The sequence below is a fragment of the Diuraphis noxia genome, unplaced genomic scaffold (assembly GCF_037042655.1).
Source record: "Diuraphis noxia isolate RWA-SAM2 unplaced genomic scaffold, SU_Dnox_SAM2 contig0003, whole genome shotgun sequence".
NCBI classification, from domain to species: Eukaryota; Metazoa; Arthropoda; class Insecta; order Hemiptera; family Aphididae; genus Diuraphis; species Diuraphis noxia.
The window spans coordinates 32660931-32680272 of record NW_028301713.1 but is presented as its reverse complement, the minus strand read 5'-3'; the positions used below and the strand labels follow the sequence as shown (position 1 = coordinate 32680272).

Genomic DNA, 19342 nt, shown 5'->3' with positions numbered 1-19342 from the left:
TTTCCTACATTTAACAATAATACAAGTTACTGTAAAGTAAAATTAAATATTTACAAGGGTATAAGATTAGATAATGGATATTCACTCGTAAATTAACAAATTTGATTAAGTTTGTAGGGTATATTAAATATATCTGACCAAAAGATTGTTATCTATAACAATAATGGAGGTTTTTAAGAACGTTGCACACAATGATTTTTAACTACATAGGATAAAACTTTTTACAAATATATTATAATATAGTTTATATTAGACCCATAAGTGTTAAGCATAAGACAAGCAAACCAGAATATAACATACTATGGATTATATATTCAGATGTATATTATCATGTTAACAAAATATATTTGAAATGTTCATACATAAAAAAAATAATTCAAGTATAATATTTTTTATTTCCAATTATGTACATGTATAAAAGAGAACTTAATTCAGATTTTATTTTAAAATATTTAGTATAAAATTAAAATAAATATATTTTATCAATAAAATCTAGTCTATATACATGAAAATTTTACATAACTGATTCCATTTGTTAAAACTATTGTATTTTTAAATGATAATGGTTTTGATTTTTTAGTAACAACCAAAACCATGGTTATTTACATAAAATCTACAAGTGTTAATTTTTTTTATTTAAACAAGTGATCAAATAAAAAAAACTTATTCTCTAAACAAAATTCCAAAATTAATTTAAAAAAAACGACATTTCTATTATTTTTTTAAATTAATTTTTAACAATGATTAAGTTTAAAAATTAAATCTCAAAGAAATTTAGATAAAAAAAATGTTATAATTTTGTAATTATATGTTTTTAATATCTCATCTGAATAATAAAATTTTTATTTGGTAAAATATATATTAATACATATTTTATACATATAATGTATTGTTTTTCAATAACGAAACTATTTTTTTTTTGCTTTCTTCAATTTGAATCAGTCATACATAAAAGATTTTAAAAATCTTACAATATAAAGTCATACTGTTAATACAAATAAAATATAACAATGTATATTAAAAATTTAGTTATTCAATATTGTTAAAATATCTGAAAATGTTGGTACTGACTCTTTAGCATCAATAGCATTCTATAATGTATACTATTTATCCATTTCCAAAGCAGCAAACTGTTCTTCGTCCATTTCGGTCACCATTAAATTACCATCAGGTAATTGCAACACAACTCTACGTGGACCACCTATTTAAAACAAAAATAGTTTATTAATTAAATAAATAAATAACTAAGCACAAAAGAATAAAAAATACCTCCAGGAGTTGGTTCTCCAGCATCAACGATTTGTGCTACTAATTGATCTGACTCTTCTTGCATAACTTGAGGTTCTTGGGTAAAGTTTTCATTTGTTTGTATAACAACTTGGCCTCCCTGTTCTGTTGCTGATACAGGTACATATTGACCAGTTTCATTATCTTTCATATACATATTTCCCGCGTCATCAGTCACTAAATTACCCAAGTCAAGCTAAGGCAAATAATAATTGTAAAATCAATTAATTATTTTAGAATAAAATATGAGAAATTAATTTAATACAATACATTAATAACATTGGTTTAATAGTCAGAACCAAATTGATGGCTTTCACATCACAGTAATAAGTATTTTAAATATTTGTACATACTTGATGCGGCATTAATTGACCAACGGTGTTGCCAAAATCATCTAACGCTATCATTCCTTCTTGATTTTGGTTGGTTTGCATTATACTACTATTAGCATCATCAGTAAGGTATACACACTGTTGACCATCTCCTTCATTTCCGGCTAGTAAAACTGTTCCTCCACTAGCAGCTAACTGTGCAGCAGAAACCTACAATCAATAATTTAAAATTTTAGAAAACCGTGTTTAATTTTAATTAGACAAATTTACAAGATTTAATTTAAGTATATCAATTTATATCTTATATTTTTACCTGATAGAGCATGCCATCATCTCCAGTTAAAGTAATCATGCTATCAGTATCATCAGCAGATAATATCAAACGACCAGATTCATCTGTCAGTATAGCCTGCTGTCCTGGGAAAGGTTGATTAATTTGTTGTTCATGATGTTGTTGTTGTTGTTGATGTTGTTGTAGTTGCTGTTGTTGTTGTTTTTGTTGTATTTTTCGTGCTGGAACATTTAGAGAACTATGGGATTTTGAAATTCCAGAGCTCACATGCAGTGATTGTGATTTATTGCTAAAATGAATGGAAATAAAAATGAATTTGGTGTAATACCAACAAATTTATCCAACATACAATAGTTATGAATGCTTAAACACACCTGTTATTATTATTAGGCCTTGAATTAGTTTTTTTCATGCGTAAGCCAGAGTTTGAAGCAGCTGGAATGTCTTTATAATTAACAAAACTTTGTCTGGCTTGATGATGTTGCATCTGTGGTGTACGATTTAGATTCAGTTTTTCTGGCTCACTATAAGACATCATAGGATTTTGATTTCCTAAATGTCCAGTTCCAGGTTCCAACTAAAAAAATTATTCATTAACTTATTTATTCTTTAATTCAGTTTAAAAAAAAAAAATTGCATACTTTAATTATTGTTGGTATTGAAGAATTGTCATGTTGTCTACCCATTAAAGATGAATCATCAATAGTTATCATTGTTTTAGGACTTGATGGTGGAGTAGGTTCTGGCGTTTTTTCGCCTTCTGCTTTCATTAATCTTTTGCCAGTTGTTGGACAAAGTGTTAATGGTCTATTTGGACTATTAGGTGGAATTGAAACGTCTGAAATTATTAATAAAAAATGTATATTGACTGAATGTGTCATGACAAACTTTTGATGACAAACGTCATGAGCATGCTTTACATAAAAGCCGATTCTCTATTGCGGCTTATAACCGCTGCTGTCGTGACCATGTTGCGTTTTCTAGAACTATTATTTACTAAAAATAATTTAAGAATAATAACTATAATTTTTGAACCAAGATGTAAGTCATCAAAAATCTGTCAAAATGATATGAAAAACTTGTTTCAAACGAAAATCTAAAACTTAAGAACCTTCTGATGGGAAATGGTCCGACAGGCCGCCGTCATCAGTGTCGGATGCCGTGTCTTCCCAAAATTCTAACTGCTCTAGGGTGTTAAAAGCGAAAGCACCTGGAAAACATTGGCCATGAACAGCAGCGATTAATTTCGCTTAAACTTAAAATTTGGGATACTCACTATTTATAATAGCTTTTGTTTTTATAAAATATGTATAACTATATATATAAATAATTATAATGTTTAATAATAATTAACATATTATGAATAATACATCTTGTTCAAATTTAACAATAATTAATTCAAATAATTTAAACAAGATTTGTGTTATCAAATATAAATAAATATAACATAGGTATTATGTATTATTTTTTAAATTATGGCAATAGATACAAGCGTCACATGTTTATACACAGGAAAAAAAATAAAGCTGTATTTTTTTTACCTTACTCACAATCATTATGGAATTACTTTAAGAAACATCATCTTGTTCTCAATTTAAGTAATAAAGAAATATATGGTTAGTTATAATTTTTTCTAGGTGGCTATGAAATAGTTAAGCGAGTTGTTTAATTATTATAAAAAAATAATAATATATAATAATATATAATAATATATATATATATATATCAGCAATTAAAAAAAACTAGGGTACAATATTATACAAAATATTGTTTACAACAATAAAAACAAAAGCAGTTACTTTTAATGTTTTTTTTAAGTTATTCAAATAAGTAAATATAAATAATAACCATTTTATAATAATAACACTTAAACTAAAACAATAATTACCTTGTTGGACTGTCCTGTTATTTAAAGTACGCCTAGGAACAAATGTCATATTACTATGATGAGGTTTCATCCCTGGAGAACCTTGGTGTTTCTAGAAAAATTATATAAATATTAGTGACATAATATTAATAGGTAAAATGATATATTTGTGTTTTAGTACCTGCAGCAGAGATTTTTCAAACTCTGGATTAGCAGCAGCAACTTTGTGTAAAAATGGTCTAGGCTTTACAGCAGCCTGAATTTTAGTGGGTGGAACAAACGGTCTAAGGAACATACAATATAATTTAAAAAATGTTTAATTATAAATAATTATTGTATTTCATATACTTCTTGGCATAGGATTTCATTAAAGGAGATGACTGGTTTACAGCTTCTCTTGCTTTGGTGAGGTCAAGAGTTTTCTTTGGAGGTTGTGGAGGTTGGGCTCCATCAGCATAAACAATTTTTCCTTTTTTTGGATCATCCCTATTCTTCATCATCATCATCATACTCTGAGTCTTATCACTTAAGTTTAATCTAGTAAATCCTTCATTATTAGAATATACGTATATACCAGATAGTGGTACTTGATTAGTTTCTAATTTCACAAAACCCTTCATTGATGCTAAAGTTACCTAAAGTTAAAAGTACAATTGAAATTTATGACAATTACAGTATTAAATAAAATATTACTTGAGTTAAATGTGGTGAAATTTGTAATAAGCCCATTTCAGAATTTCTATGAAAATTGTTGAAGTGGGCTAAGTGTGTTTTAATTTTTTTAATCCTGTCTTCTCGTTTTAACACAGGAAATACTGATGGTCTTGTAATGCTTCTTGAAACATTATACTTTATGCGTTCCTCCATTGTCAGTTGACCTTAAAATAAGTAAGTTTTTATATTCAAAAGTATAAATAATAAATATTTGAATTTTTAACTATCAGTGAAGTTAAATAGTTTAGTGGTTGCTGGAATAACCATTATTTTTTTCCAAAGGTAATTGTATTAATTATAAATTAACTCTTTTTAAATAAAATATAATAAGTAAATTAATACTCCTCTAGTATACCTCTTTAGTTCTATTGATTATGCCAATATAGTCATGTCTATTATTGAGATTAGAAGGCAAATTAGTGTAATGTTATTGTTACTACAGTTGCATTTGCCATTTTTAGATCTTGTAATGTACCCCCACTCGTGTAAATTTGTTATTTCAAGAAATAAAAAATGCATGGTAACAACATATAACATATAGCCGTGGATGGGATTATCATTTTAACATGATCAGAGTATACAAGTTAGTAAAGTGGTTGTATACTTGCATGTAATTAAGGTGTGGGGTACCATTGTGATAGGTGAAATATAATTTTTTTAATACAATAATACTAATATTTGCATACTATTTTAGTTTGAACTTAGTATAATCACTAATTGTTCACTGAAAGAGTTAAATATTTTATAACAAGTAAATTGATGTTTAAATGATATTTTATCATCTATAATGAGATAAATAAATAAAATGAATCATTATATTTTATGATCTACATGTAGTAAATATTAATAATTTTAACTCACTTCTTGAAATTATTTTTCCACAATTGGTAATGGGTTCTTCATTTTCACTAATTGATGCATTAGATTTATGCAATGATGGATCATCCCAGTCTTCATCCTCTGAATCTTGATGAAAATATTTTTTCTTTGACACTGGAAAGTCTTCGTCATCCTCGTCTTCCATCATTATGTAATCACGTTTTAAAATGTTTGGTTGAGATGGTTTATTTTCAACAACTTCTTCAGTGGCTTTCATGGTACCACACCAATATTTAACTTGGTCCATTGCTTTTTGTTTACTGCTACGAACTGGCCTCCTTTAATATGAATATAAGATTAATAAAAAACAATGAAAAAAGGCAAATTTTATTATTCAAATCTAGAAGCTAATTAATAAGTTTTTTTAAATACTAAGTACTAAAAATAAAAATAACAAAAGAATAATTATTTTTAAATCAATGACAATTTTATGAATGATTGTTAAATTATAATAGTTTTTAGAGAGAACTACTAAGAGGACGTTATACCTGCAGTGTTTCTCCGTCTAGCAAGTGCGTAACTACCAAATTTTGTTTACCTTTGTTAGTTTAGAAACTAGAGTGAAAGAACTGACGTCTTTTAAAATTTAAAGGCCAAAGTAATCATAATTCATGTGGTTCTTGTTGTATTTTTGAAGTGATTAATGTATTTTAAAATTGTAAATTATTTGTACATCTAAAAATACATATAACTGGCTTCAAAATTAAAATATAATAAGAAGCCCATGAGGGTGTCTAAATAATAATCTTATTTTAAAATTGTATAAGAGATCAATCTACTCTAGTTCATAAGACAACAGAGCTCAACGTGATTTGCTGAGCATACATTTTGTTATGGTACACACTTGTAAGACGGAGACATCGCATGCAAGTATTATGCCTTCTTAAAGGTTTTAAATACTTTATTATATCAACAGTTACAAACATAAGTTTGGATTGGTTTAAACAGAGAGCATGGAATTCCAACTAAGTTATCAAATTAATTTACAATAAAAAGAAGTTTAATTGTTTTCAATTTTGTATTGATAATTGTATTTGGTAAATAAAATTAAGATTATTATTAAATAAGTCATTTTAAATTATTAACTATCCACTATGCCTAAATATCATAAATAAGTTTTTATTATTTTATATCCATTAATTTCAATTATTTAAATAAATTCTATATAAATTTTTCGTTTCAAAGAAAATAATACATTAATTAATTACACAATACACTTAAATGAATGTACCAATCATGGGTTTCATATCTTATATCATGCTTAAGAGACTATTAACTAACTATTCATTAATGAAATGTTTAAAAATAGTTTATTCAATTAGTTATAAGTAGGTTTACAAACAAACTTTTAATCTTACCCAGCTATACCAATTTGGTCAACTTGTGCTTGTGGGGATACCTTAGGCTTGACAACACCCATATTTTGGATCTGTTCAATCTTTCGTGGACGTCCAGGCCCTGCTCTCTTGCCTGGGGTAGAAGCGGTACCATTTTTAACTAACGAATCCTCATATTGTTTTATAAGATGGGAACAAGCAGCCATATTATCTGCAGGCTCCCAAGTATTCTGTTCAGGGGGATAACCTTCCCACTTCAATAAATATTCAAATTGTCTTTTTTTTTGATTAAAACGACGTGCAACAACTCGTTCAACCACAAACTCTTGACCTGAAGGAAATTCCCCACTAGGTTTCATAACTGCTGGTGGCTGTTCATCTAAACTGCCATTTGAAGAACTTGGTAAGGTTTCAAGTTTAATCATCTACAATTGAACAAAATCATTAAAAATCATTAAAACGCATAAAAAATAAAATATAATTTATAATAAAAAAAATGTTGTTAACCTTATTGGGAATAGTTTTAGCTAACTCATCATAAGCATGGATAGTTTTGGCAGCTTCTATCCAACAGTCTTTTACTGTGGCAGGTAAGACACACCACATTTTATACACTTTCCATGCCTCTTCATTTTCTGCTATAATATAACGAAAAAGCAATTAAATTAAATTAATAATGACATGAATTTACAGTACCTATTTGTTTAGTTTGAGAGTTTTTCCATAGTAAAAATCCAAGGATCTGTGGTTTGCTATCCTAAAATTAAATATTTTAATTAAAATCAAATGTTATAACATAACGAAATAATAAAACTGAAGATAGTTAATACTCATTTTTCTAATAATGGGATAATCATTATTTTATAACTTTCAAAGATAAAAATGTTATTAAAATAGGTACTTATAATTAGATCACTGTAGGTAAATTTATTTTAAAACTTTAATTTGTACAAACAAATAAACAAATAAAAATATTTTCTTAATAATTACTGGGGTATTTTGGTCTCGAAATGAGGATGTTTTATTACATCTCCCATCTTTATGTTCTTGAAATTCTTCTACAAAATGAAATCCTATATGGCATAAGCCACATACTAACACATCTACATTGGTAAGTTCTTGTTTGATAGCTAACAACAAACAACAAAAACCAAATTAGTAAAAAGTAAATTTATACTGTTATGATGAAAAATTACCACTTCCGTCAGTTTCCGCTTCATCAATCTTTGTAACTAATGCTTCATCTACTTCTGTACTCATTATTGCTTAATATAATTTCACATAGAAACCAAATGCTATAAAATTTGAAAGAAATAATATTAGTAAATGAGTACATGATAAATACAAATGAATAGTTAAATAAAATTAAAGTTTGAAACTCAAAAATTGCTTTCATTTATTTACACTACCTACTAATTTTTTTAATAGAAATATTTTAAAGACTAATATTTTTGTTGGATAGGTAATAAACATAAAGTTATAAAGTTCTATAAAATATACAATTCTATTAATCTAGGTAAAAAACATGTATTTAAAAAAGTAACATTTATTTTAAAGATGATTTTAAACATTAAAAACATAATTAAATAAGTTATTTTTACCTAATTTGTATAAATGTCATAAATTGTGATTTTAATCAAATAGTGTCTACCAAAAGTATCATGAAAACCTATGCAAATCATTTGTTAACTACTGTAGTAACTATTAATTAGGAACGTGAAATGCTTTTAGCATGAAAAATAAATAAAAACAAAATGTAAAAACACTAAAATATAAAAATTGTTATACAGTCAGACATAATTTTGTTAATTTTAAGTACACATTATATTATTGCTATAAAAACTATTTTAAATATATTAACACTATCAAATATATGAATTGAACACAACTATTATAGAATAGAAAAATATGTTAGGTTTAAATGAGAGTTGTACTAAATGTTTCCATATTACCTAGCACACCTAGACATTATTTGAATATTTAAAACCAAGAGACAGCAATAATAAACAAAACTCAATGTATCATATACACCCATGAACCATACTAGAATTTAGAATAATGAGCGCCTAGGTACAAAATTTCCAATTTAATAGAGATGAAGATCAATATTAATAAGTCAATTAATGTATTAATATACCCAAGTAATTGTAGAACAGTTGAAAATTATTTATTGTACAACACATGCAGCACTTAATAGTAAAAAATTGATTTTTGTTGGGATTTAAAATAAAATTTAACCAAGAATTAACAAATTAACATATCAACTGAAAATTAACACAAAATACAATAGGTACCAAGAATTCGGTTTGGATGATGATGTTAATATGCTAAATACTAGATCCTAGAGATCAACATCAGACGTCTCGAATTTATTGCATTGAGAATATTTTATTGGAGAGTAAACACCGCGTAAAAACAACAACAACAACAAAATATGGAAAACTGGACGAGTGGACGAACCGTTTCCGTTAAACATTAATTACCTGTTAAAGAGGACAGTTTTTCGTTTTAGCTTTCGCTTTTCAAACGCGGCGGTGGACGAGAGAGCGGACTCTAAAGTGTCCGGATAAATGGCGCCATATTTTTATAACGGCTCTTGGGATTAGCGGCTGCGTTGCTAGATGTAATGAGTAAAACGACGACGGACGGTACGGTACAGTATACACAAGTTTTGAAATTCGCGCAAAAACACTGTTATCATAAAAAAGCTCGGAAGCTCGGGGGGAGAAAAAAAATAACAAGAACGGAACGACGACAAGTACCGACAAATTTTATAACCTAAATTTAATCGGAAATCGAAGAAATCCGAATAGAGAACGGGCCCGCAGATGAGAGAGAAAAGCGCGCACTCACGGCAAACTCGCACGCACGCACAGAAAAAAGCAAACACACACGCACACACACACACACGCAATGTCGCGTCCTTTTTTTTTATGTATATACATACACGTTAAAATTTACTTGAAATATTTTCCCGGCCACCACTGAATAGCCGCCGCCGCCGCCGCCGCCGCCGCCGCCGATTGACCAACTATCGTAAAACGGTACGCGCTCTGTGTTTAAGTTGGTGCCTACTTGTTCGCGGCGGGTAGCGCCCGAGAGGGATGATAAAATTTCTGTATAGAGATCGGCGTGCATAAAAAATTTTCGACCGGTGGCACGAGCGTGCCGATCGAATTTTAATACTTACTTATCTTGTCCGGGACGCAATTCTGGTAGATAAAAATTTATTCAAAATTCGTGTTGATACGAAACCGACGACAAAATGGAGGACGTGACGGTTGCGGTCGTTGCACATAGGTAGCGCGGGCGAGCGGAATGCTGTTCGCGCCGTCCGCTGTGCCCCCATTGGACGGCTGCTGTCACGTGATCGCTGCATCGATTCCCGGCCCGCCGTCGTTTCGTAACGAACCCGCACACGCACGCACGCACTTCCACACCAACGCAAACGTATCGCGTATATTATATCGGCGTACACGCTCCCGCGCACCGACGCTCACGCACGCACACGCACACAATGCACATGCGTTACTCCTCCCGCATCGCTTGCCGCCCGCCATTTCGCTTCGCCTTTGTCAATTATTGTCGTGGGGCCCGCGTTTTGTATTTTTATTTTTTACAATGAATCGTTTTTGCGCTCGCAGTGCTCGTACCCAAATGTGTGTTGCTGCAGTTTGCCGTGTAACCATACTAAACACCATTTATATCATTATTGCCCGTCTGTTGGGCTTAAAAAATATACCGAAACAGATATTAACAATACACACATTATTACTATCGTTTACCCTTTGCCCAGATTGTACGCGTCGTAATCGACACACACAACATATTGGCGTGTTATTATTTATTACATTTATTCCACACCACTTGTGATTTTCAATAATTAATTTTTATACGTGGACACTTTTTAGTTTACGTTTTGTATTTCTCGTTCTGTCGGCTGCCGCGGACTTCATAGTTTTTACGAATTCCACGACCTTTTAAACCGTTCACGAACACATTTATAATTATACATGACCCGCGAAGGTACTACATTTAGTGCAGAATGTGGCAGCGCCCTCCTCGATGATATAATATTATTATTACACGGCTTCGCTACTTGTTGTCAACAAATTGTTGATTTCTATTTTATTTACCATTTTACCATACCGTCATGATCATGAATCATGATAATTACGGACATGGCAAAATTGTATACCTGATAATTCATGAACAATTTCCATTTGACTATTATGCAAATTATTATTTTATTCAAAGTTTATTCCAAATTCCCGTGCTTAACACAATAATATTTAATAAAATAACTATTTTATTACCAACTTCAATTAAATTGATTTTTTTGAGAAACCTACCATTAATATAAGTTTTCTGCAATACCAGCGTTCAGAAAGTTCACTAAAAAAATGTTATTGTTTAATGTAATTAATTAACATATTTTCGCCTTGGTTATCCTATTTACTGATTGTACCTATGCACTGTATAGATTGTAGATATAATATTGTTTCTAAACTAAAATAAAAAATATATATTTTGGTACTTTCCTGTTATGGGAGACTACCTTGTTTTTTGACAACATCACAATCCTGTTATACAGGACTACTGCTATTTTAGCGACTACCATCCAAGACTACCTCCGTTATCGTGACTACCACAATTAGCTGAACGATATCCATTTGCTGAATCGTGGAAAAAAAGCCCAAAAAATAAACACAACAAGGAAAAAAAGTATAACCTCTTACTTCTTAGAACACCTCCATGTTATTTTTGATTTGCCAATAAACTTTACAACATAAATATAACCTTTGTGACTTAATTTGTCACCACCTTTATTTGATTTTATAATCTCCATAGTTAAACAAAACTTGTTCAAACAAAGGTATAAAATATAAAACAAATTTATAACAGGATAAAACTGTGCTAGTAGGACGTGTAAGTACTAGGAACTATCTTAATAACCAAGTAATGGAGTTGGAGTACTGTATGGAGTGTTTAATATTACTCAGCTGGTTAATAAATATAAATATTAGTGCTAACTAATATATATATAGTCAAAAGGCTTATCAATAATCGTATAATAAAAATCAAATTTATTGACAGGTGGTCCATAAATGTATCCATTAACCTAGTGTCAAACTCCCTATATAAACTATAAACTTCAAAAAGCTCATATAATAATTTCAATAGAACGAAGAATAACACGATGATAATTATTTTGTTGTAATTCAAATATTTATATTATCTATATACCGGGTGATAATTTTATCTAAAGTTATTCTTTAAAATTCAAATAACAAAATGTTAGTCCACTACTCCGGTTGTCTAAACTTTAAATACTTATAACACATTAACTACTACCTTATTTAAAATATGAAATTAAAACTCTATGTTGTCATTTAAAAAATTATAAGGATAAAATTGCAAAACGGTATATAAGTGTTCATATTTATATTTATAATTCTGTGCTTTTTTTCCCCTTAGTGTGTTTAGTTTTTTGGGCTTTTTATCCGCCTACCCCATTGTAGGCTGCGTTTTAGCGTCGCAAATACATTGCATAAGTATAAAATAATGAGTTTTTTAGTGATATTTATTAATTTAATAATTCGACGATATATTGATATAATATTAAAAACAAATTAAAAAATGGAATACTAAGAAATATCTACAATATTAAAAAACAAATAAAAATCCATTTTAAACACGAACAAACGACAGACTATGATAAGTATTTTATAGTAATAGTGGTATGTTTTTCCGCCGAATCATTAGATTATTAATTGTATGATGTATTCATTGTTATACCTATACGGATGGCGGAGCGATAACAAACCCGAGTGGCGGGACTATTAAGTTTTCACTCATCACGCCGAAACTTTAACAAACCGTATAACAATAATTGTGACTGTCGTATTTCACGTATTTATCGTTATATTAATTTGGATATGGACGTGTGGTCTCTACCTCAAGCCGAAGAGGAAGCAGTAAGGCTGCTTCGGGATCACGGGATTTTACATTCCGAAAGAACCTGCTAAAATGGTCATGACGCAAAATTGTATTTTGGAAATGCAATATAAAAAATTCCCAAAAAAAGGTAAGTGGTCCGAAATAACATTTGGTTTGAACAACTTTCGTCTTCCATTTGTTACTGTTATTCGATTCATTTTTGCTTGGACTGAAGAATTAACTTCTATAAAATGGTGCGGACAAAATTTATAATAAATAAAAATACAGTAGTAGATTGAAATAACTATTTGCAAGAAGTTTGTGTACTTAGTATTGAGGCAAGAAACCAAGGATAAATTGGAGGACTTGGTAAATTGTTGAAATAGAGGAAATAAGCTTATGTTCCAAGCGCAAAAATAATGCAGGCAGAATATTTCCACTACAATGGATTTTTGGAGGACTACTCGTATGTCGTGAATCTAAAAAATGTTTTTTTGTTCAGGCTCCTGATCATACTAGGTCTACTCTTTTAAATACATAATTATTAAATATAAAAAAGCAAACAACAATTTATTCTGATTGTTGGCGAGGATACAACTCTAACGAACTTGAAAAAGATGGTTATACATATTTGATAGTGAACCACTACAAAAATTGTGTAGATCCTCAAAGTGGAGCATAATATACTCAAAGTGTAGAACGTCTCTGGGGATCAGCAAAATGGCAGAACAATATGATTAATAAGAATAAATAGAGTCTTGTATAACAGGAAAGAACCTATATTTTTATCATATTTATTGAATGGTCAATAAATCCCTTGAAAATCATAGGCGCAGTGTTTGAAATTTGGAGGGTGGGGAGTGGGTTAAAACCCAAAATGTATGATAATGAAAAAGTTTAATACAACATTTAGGGAATGTTTGAGGAGCTTAGTTAAGCCCCTCCACTTTTTGCGCCTTTATTAAAATATAAATATTATTTCTAAATATGAAAGTGCATTCATTTACGACATTTTTCCAAACACTGATATACATACAATAAACAACAGTAAGCATTAATGGAAAATTGCATTTAAATTGATTCCATAAAGAAATATTAAAAGCCTATTTAATTCCGTACTTTCAACTGATTTTTGCTGATCATATTAAAAAAAGTTTTAATCAATTAATATAAAAATATGAAATAAATACCCCAGAAATGTTGATAATACGATATAAAAACACATTTTTTTATAATTTAATAGTTAATAAAAAGTTTTTATATTTAAATATTAATGTAAAACAATAATATCTATGAAATTGATTATTTATTTTATCATTATGAATAATTTTATGATCTCTACAATTAAGCAAGTTGGCAATTTTAAAAAGCTTTGTACATGTTAACTTAAATATATAAAAAAAGATTATTTAAATATATTAATAAAATTAATAATCAGGTATACATTTTATTAAGAAAATATTTAACTAAATTTTGTTTTAAGTTTAAGCTTCAGATTGTTTCAATTTTTCAACAACAACTTCCATTCGTTCATATAGAGATTTCATATTAGAATTCATTTTAACTATATTTTGATTAATGTGAGATTCTATAGTTTTAAGAAACTCATTGTTTTTTTCAATATTTTGAGAATTTTCTGTATGCTGGGCACTCAGGTTACTAATTGTCATCACTAATTTTCCAACTGAAATAAAACACAATCTTTTTAATGAATATGTTTATGACATTGAGTGTAGTTAAACGACGGTCTATTTAAATTAAGACCACACATAAATATTTAATATTTTGATCTATTTTAACACCTAATCAATTATAAAATAATCACCTTTTTGGTGCAGTGATTCCAATGCTACCATCCTTTGTAAAACTTCAGGTAATAAATGTGATTCTTGAGTTGCTTTTAAAATTATTTCATAGAGCTCATTAATTTTTTTATCTTTTTCAGGATCTTGAGAATCTAATTTTGCTGCAGTTTGTTCAAGTTTGGGTAGCAAATTGGAGACTCTAGTATCAACTGCATCCAATTGATTTGAATTAAGAACAGATAGCTGCCCTAATAATAGCCGAACAGCCTCAATCAAACCTCCACTCTCACATACGCCTAAGCGTTTCTGCGAATATTTAAAATTAAAATTAAAACTCATAATTAAAAATCATTTTATGATTTAAAAATGTATATGTTATAATAATATGTAATCTATTATTTTCCATTTTTTCTGTGTTGTCTCCTAACAACTTACAATTGAGATATAGTTAACACTCACAAGTCAAAAGTTATTTAAATGGAATTGATTGAAATATTATTATTTAAAATATTGTAATGGATAAACTTTTAATTTAAAAAAAAAAAACGGTAGATTTAAATAAAATCTGAACAACAACATTAAAATGAAAAAAAATGAATTTGAAAAGTCTAGTTTGTAAAAATTTTTTATGACAGAAAAATTAAACTTCAAAGTAAAAGAACTCTGTTCTTTAAATTTTTATATCAAAATAAACTGTAAGACGTAATCCAATCTTGAAAATAAAAAACAATATAATTACTAGTGTTAAAGTGCCAGTTCCAATTGTTGCTTCCAATTTACGCAAACGTTCTTCTAATCTAGAAATTTGAGAAACTTGATCAAGCTGAGCCCTGTTAGGTCTTATCAGTGCTTGAAAATTTAATGCCTCGGAAACACCTGTTTTATCTTGTAGTTTATCACTGCTATCTGGTCGTTTATTTAACAATTCAGTAACAGTTTCTACATATTTCCTAAAACATAAATTTTAACATAATCAGAATAATAAAAATAAGGGTACATTAAAATAATAAAAAATTTAAAATGGACATACAATTATAAAATAAAACATTCTTAGAATTTCATTAAAATTTTTCAGATGAAAAATCTTATAAATGAAATAAATAATTGTTACCATATAATTTTGATTCTAAATTTTTTTACACCCTTATATTTACTCAATAACAGAAGTTTCAATGATTTCCTAAAATTATTTTAATGCTGTAAAAGATATATAGTTTAATATTAATTTTAAATATATATTAATTATGATTAATTTGTCTTTCTGTTCTTAAAATACTCTTCCACCAGTACATTCTCCAACCAGTCCTTAACATAATTTATTGCTGTTCTGTAATTAACAGTTTTATTTCATTCTGATTTTTCTTTAAACACATTATCGTAATAATATTACAAAGACATATTTACTAATTATATTTTAGATGCTTTTTATACTTATGCCCAAATAACAAGAAACAATTTCATTTGACTAATAATTAAGACTTAAGAGTAGGATGAAACAATTTAATATTAATTTCAATGTGTGCATCATTAATAGTCCTATACTTTAAAATTAATGTTTTATATTTACTATTTAGTTTCAGCCATATACTCGTTTTGTTCAAGAAAAAAATAAACTAAAAACTAATTTATATTATTTTTAACCACACTTACTGTAAATTATCAATTTCAGATGTTCCTAGTTGTTGTTTAAAAGACTTCTCAATATTTAATGTAGATAGTTTCAGTAAAACATCTTGTACTTGAGACCCTATGTTAGTACATGATTGCTCATCAAGATCAATTTTATTTTCCTAAAAAAAAAAAATAATGATCAATTTCAATTAAAAGTTTTCTCTGTTATCTCTGGGTTTATATATAGTAAAATAATAAATTTTCCACCATAAACAGGACCAAGGTGGATTTATAAATTTATAAATCCACCTTGAACAGGACCATACAACATTTTTTTTCTTCAAGATAAGTACTGTTTTGTTTTTATTTTAATGAGTATGTGGACCCATAATGTGGTATGTGTATTTAAATGTTTAGTAGTGAAGGGCCCATAGAGTAACACAAATATAATCAGATGGTTGGCTCTCTATGTATAGGGTTACCATTTATGGTTTACAATAAAAGAGGACATTTTTTTCAAGATCATGTAAATTATTAATAAGTACATTTTATTTTTCTTATAATGTACCTATTACACCTACTGTAATAATCATATGATATACATAATATATCATTAGGTATAAATTATATTTAATTGTACACATTTATTAGTTGATATTTAGACTTGAGAAAATAAATTAAATACTATAGAATTTCTTCGTAATTTAGAAATAAATAAGTACTAACACAGAATAAGACAATTATATAAATATCTATATACTGATATTGAGGTGATTATTAAAAAAATTCACATTTCATGAAAAACCCTGACATTTTCCAATATTGAAAAAACTCCCCCAGACGTTTTTATTTAAACTTAAAAAGAGGACATGTCCAGGGAAAAGAGGTCGTCTGGTAACCTTATCTATGTAATAGTATTTATATAGTATATAATATTATCAGATAAGATAAGAATAAAAGCGTAAGTTTAATATTTTAGCAAATACATGTATACAAATATTTTTTGGACTAAAAAATTAAACTCATTTGCTTTCATTTTAACTATTATATAAAACAGCTAATACTAAAATTATATTTTGTTAGGTAAATATTATTATAATACATATTAAGAATGTGATTTTAATTAATGAAATCAGTTAAATAATTTAATAAAATTTGTCTAACTATATTTAAGAAAAAATACAATTAAATCAGGTATTATATAAATTATTATAATGTAAAATTAACCTGCAAAGAACTTATTTCTTGAACCAATTCTTCAGTTTCCAACTTCAATCTATAATACTTTTGTAGTGGAGTTTCTTTTTCTCCTTGTGCTGCTAATTCCCATAGTTGGCTTTAAATGTTTAAAGGTAATCATGTTAAATTGAATGCAAATAGGTATCTACAATTTGTAAATACTTACCTTGAATTATATCCAGTTTTAAGTGATCTACCCAATTTATCAGAAAAGTCTATATTGTCTGAGCTGATGACTTTGTCTTTAAAGTGTTTATAAGCTTCAGTAGGAGCCAATTTGACGCGTTCAATATCATCATTGTCCTAGTTATAACTTATATTAATTAGATATTTAGTAATATTGGACTTAGATTTGAATATGTTTGTATATTGTTTTTGGTTGATTATTTCTGATGATGATGATGTTGTAATGCATATTTTTTGTTTGACACACTCAAGATTTTAAAGTAATTTAAATATTTTTACCAATCAACATAGTAAGAGTCTCGTGTGTGTTATTTGATACCCATGATATTATGCTATTTTATTTCAAGTTAGAAAGTTTTGAAAGGATTCTTTTCCAAGAACAATACTTGTTATACTACTTACACTGGTGTTGAAACAATAATTTTGAAAAAATATAAAAAAAGTATTTGAAAATGTAATAAGTATCATAAAAATATACATTAATAGAAAATCTTTTGAAATTCCCTAATATTTTAATATATTTTTCTACATATAACTGTATAACATAGACAGTAGACACATAAGACATAAACATATTAAACCTTACCTCTTCTGCATAATCAAGTTGTTGGTCATCTTCTGGTAATTCAAAAGTCTCATAGACATCAGGTTGGTCATAAGCCTTGGAAAAAAATTATTTATTATACAATCTTGATATTGAAATAATCAGCATAATTAATACAATTTTTTCTAAAATGTATATTGAAATTTTAAATGATACATTTGTTTAAGTGATCAGAATCACTTTACCTCGATTCAAGGTGTATAAGATGTAATAATTATAACTAATTAGACATAATAACTATCTGGTTTGATGCTATAACATATTGTAATCCAGCATCAACTTAAAAATCTAAAGTTTAAATAAATATGTACATTCTTTATTATTTTAATGGATACCTAAACTGTTAAGTAGTATACATGTCACAAACTATTATAATATTGTGACATGTGGATACTCAATTACTAATAATCAATACTTACAATTCCACTTAAATGAGCGTATTTTGAATCGACAGTCATCTTAATAGAGTTTATTATTTTACACGTCCTATGTAAAATGACAGAACAATAATAATGGTAATACTATATAATTTAATATGTTTTGAAAAGATGATAATGAAATAGAAGGTATGCCTAAACTCAAATCTCAAATACCCAAGATTCAATAGACAATATATTGACAAGGCATCATAGTATAGATAAAGCTAAATCAGATATTATAGATAGCAAAATAAGTGTTTTTAGTTTCTTTTTTTTTTTAATGCAAGGATTGCAACTTGCGTATTAATATCAACGGTATCAGCATAGAACAATACGGTATCAGTATGGAAATCACAAGACGTATTGACGCAATGATGCGTAGAGACAGACGCCATCTGGTTTTATACGTTCTATGATGATATACCACTATATACACAGAATTACTCAAAGAAGCCTTCTTAGTAGTACCAAAGAACAAACGTAGTACTGTACTACTGTCTACTAGGGACAATTTCCGAGTTAAATACCTTCAAATTACGATTCACTTTCTCTTTTTAATGCCGGATAACAACTAACAAGCAGTAACAACCCCCTATTATGTCATAATAATTTTTATTTTTTTTTAACGATCATTGAACTATAAAAAAAATATTTATACTATACAGAGTTAGGTATCGTATCGTACCTTACTATCTTTAATCATGGTTGTGGTCAAGGTTAGGTTAGGTTAATTAATTTAGTTATTAACTTAACCTAACCTTGGTTGTGGTTATAATTTGTTTTGTAGTTTTGTACATCACTACTTATCAATGTGATAACAACATTTCATT

The 19342-nt window shown here is 28.1% G+C and overlaps 2 protein-coding genes across 6 annotated transcripts; both read right to left on the bottom strand.

The window, feature by feature from the left end:
- Positions 1-292: 292 nt before the first annotated feature.
- On the bottom strand, positions 293-10040 carry Chro (chromodomain-containing protein chromator). Of its 5 annotated transcripts, XM_015515103.2 has the most exons (19): positions 9192-9608; positions 7905-8003; positions 7699-7838; positions 7405-7465; positions 7216-7346; positions 6730-7133; positions 5354-5649; positions 4472-4656; positions 4127-4413; positions 3960-4062; positions 3800-3890; positions 3023-3121; positions 2553-2749; positions 2286-2488; positions 1933-2200; positions 1641-1829; positions 1270-1483; positions 1072-1201; positions 293-985 (listed from the first exon to the last, which is right to left on the bottom strand). In XM_015515103.2, exons 2-18 carry the CDS (start codon positions 7966-7968, stop codon positions 1104-1106), a joined length of 3030 nt encoding a protein of 1009 aa, XP_015370589.2. In that variant the 5' UTR covers positions 7969-8003; positions 9192-9608; the 3' UTR covers positions 293-985; positions 1072-1103. The 5 variants fall into 5 exon arrangements, with proteins under 5 accessions (XP_015370589.2, XP_015370596.2, XP_015370582.2 ...); XM_015515110.2 differs by lacking the exon at positions 9192-9608 and adding an exon at positions 9899-10040 and having other exon boundaries at positions 293-1201; XM_015515096.2 differs by having other exon boundaries at positions 293-1201.
- Positions 10041-13556: 3516 nt separating this feature from the next.
- On the bottom strand, positions 13557-19097 carry LOC107166154 (dynactin subunit 2). Its single transcript, XM_015514709.2, has 8 exons — positions 18513-19097; positions 18076-18150; positions 17470-17606; positions 17292-17400; positions 16104-16243; positions 15193-15403; positions 14474-14759; positions 13557-14332 (listed from the first exon to the last, which is right to left on the bottom strand). The coding sequence occupies exons 1-8, from the start codon at positions 18549-18551 to the stop codon at positions 14133-14135; spliced, it is 1197 nt and encodes a 398-aa protein (XP_015370195.1). The 5' UTR covers positions 18552-19097; the 3' UTR covers positions 13557-14132.
- Between the last annotated feature and the right edge of the window lie 245 nt (positions 19098-19342).

Bases quoted from the DNA above. Each gene is read 5' to 3' on its own strand.
- Chro (XM_015515110.2), bottom strand. From the start codon at position 7,968: ATGAGTACAGAAGTAGATGAAGCATTAGTTACAAAGATTGATGAAGCG. The intron at 7,134-7,215 runs GTTAACAACATT...GTTCAATTGTAG, and splicing joins CTAAAACTATTCCCAATAAG to ATGATTAAACTTGAAACCTT. The intron at 5,650-6,729 runs GTAAGATTAAAA...TTCATATTAAAG, and splicing joins GACCAAATTGGTATAGCTGG to GAGGCCAGTTCGTAGCAGTA.
- LOC107166154 (XM_015514709.2), bottom strand. From the start codon at position 18,551: ATGACTGTCGATTCAAAATACGCTCATTTAAGTGGAATT. The intron at 18,151-18,512 runs GTAAGTATTGAT...TTTTTTTCCAAG, and splicing joins ACGCTCATTTAAGTGGAATT to GCTTATGACCAACCTGATGT. The intron at 14,760-15,192 runs GTAATTATATTG...AAATATTCGCAG, and splicing joins GAACTGGCACTTTAACACTA to AAACGCTTAGGCGTATGTGA.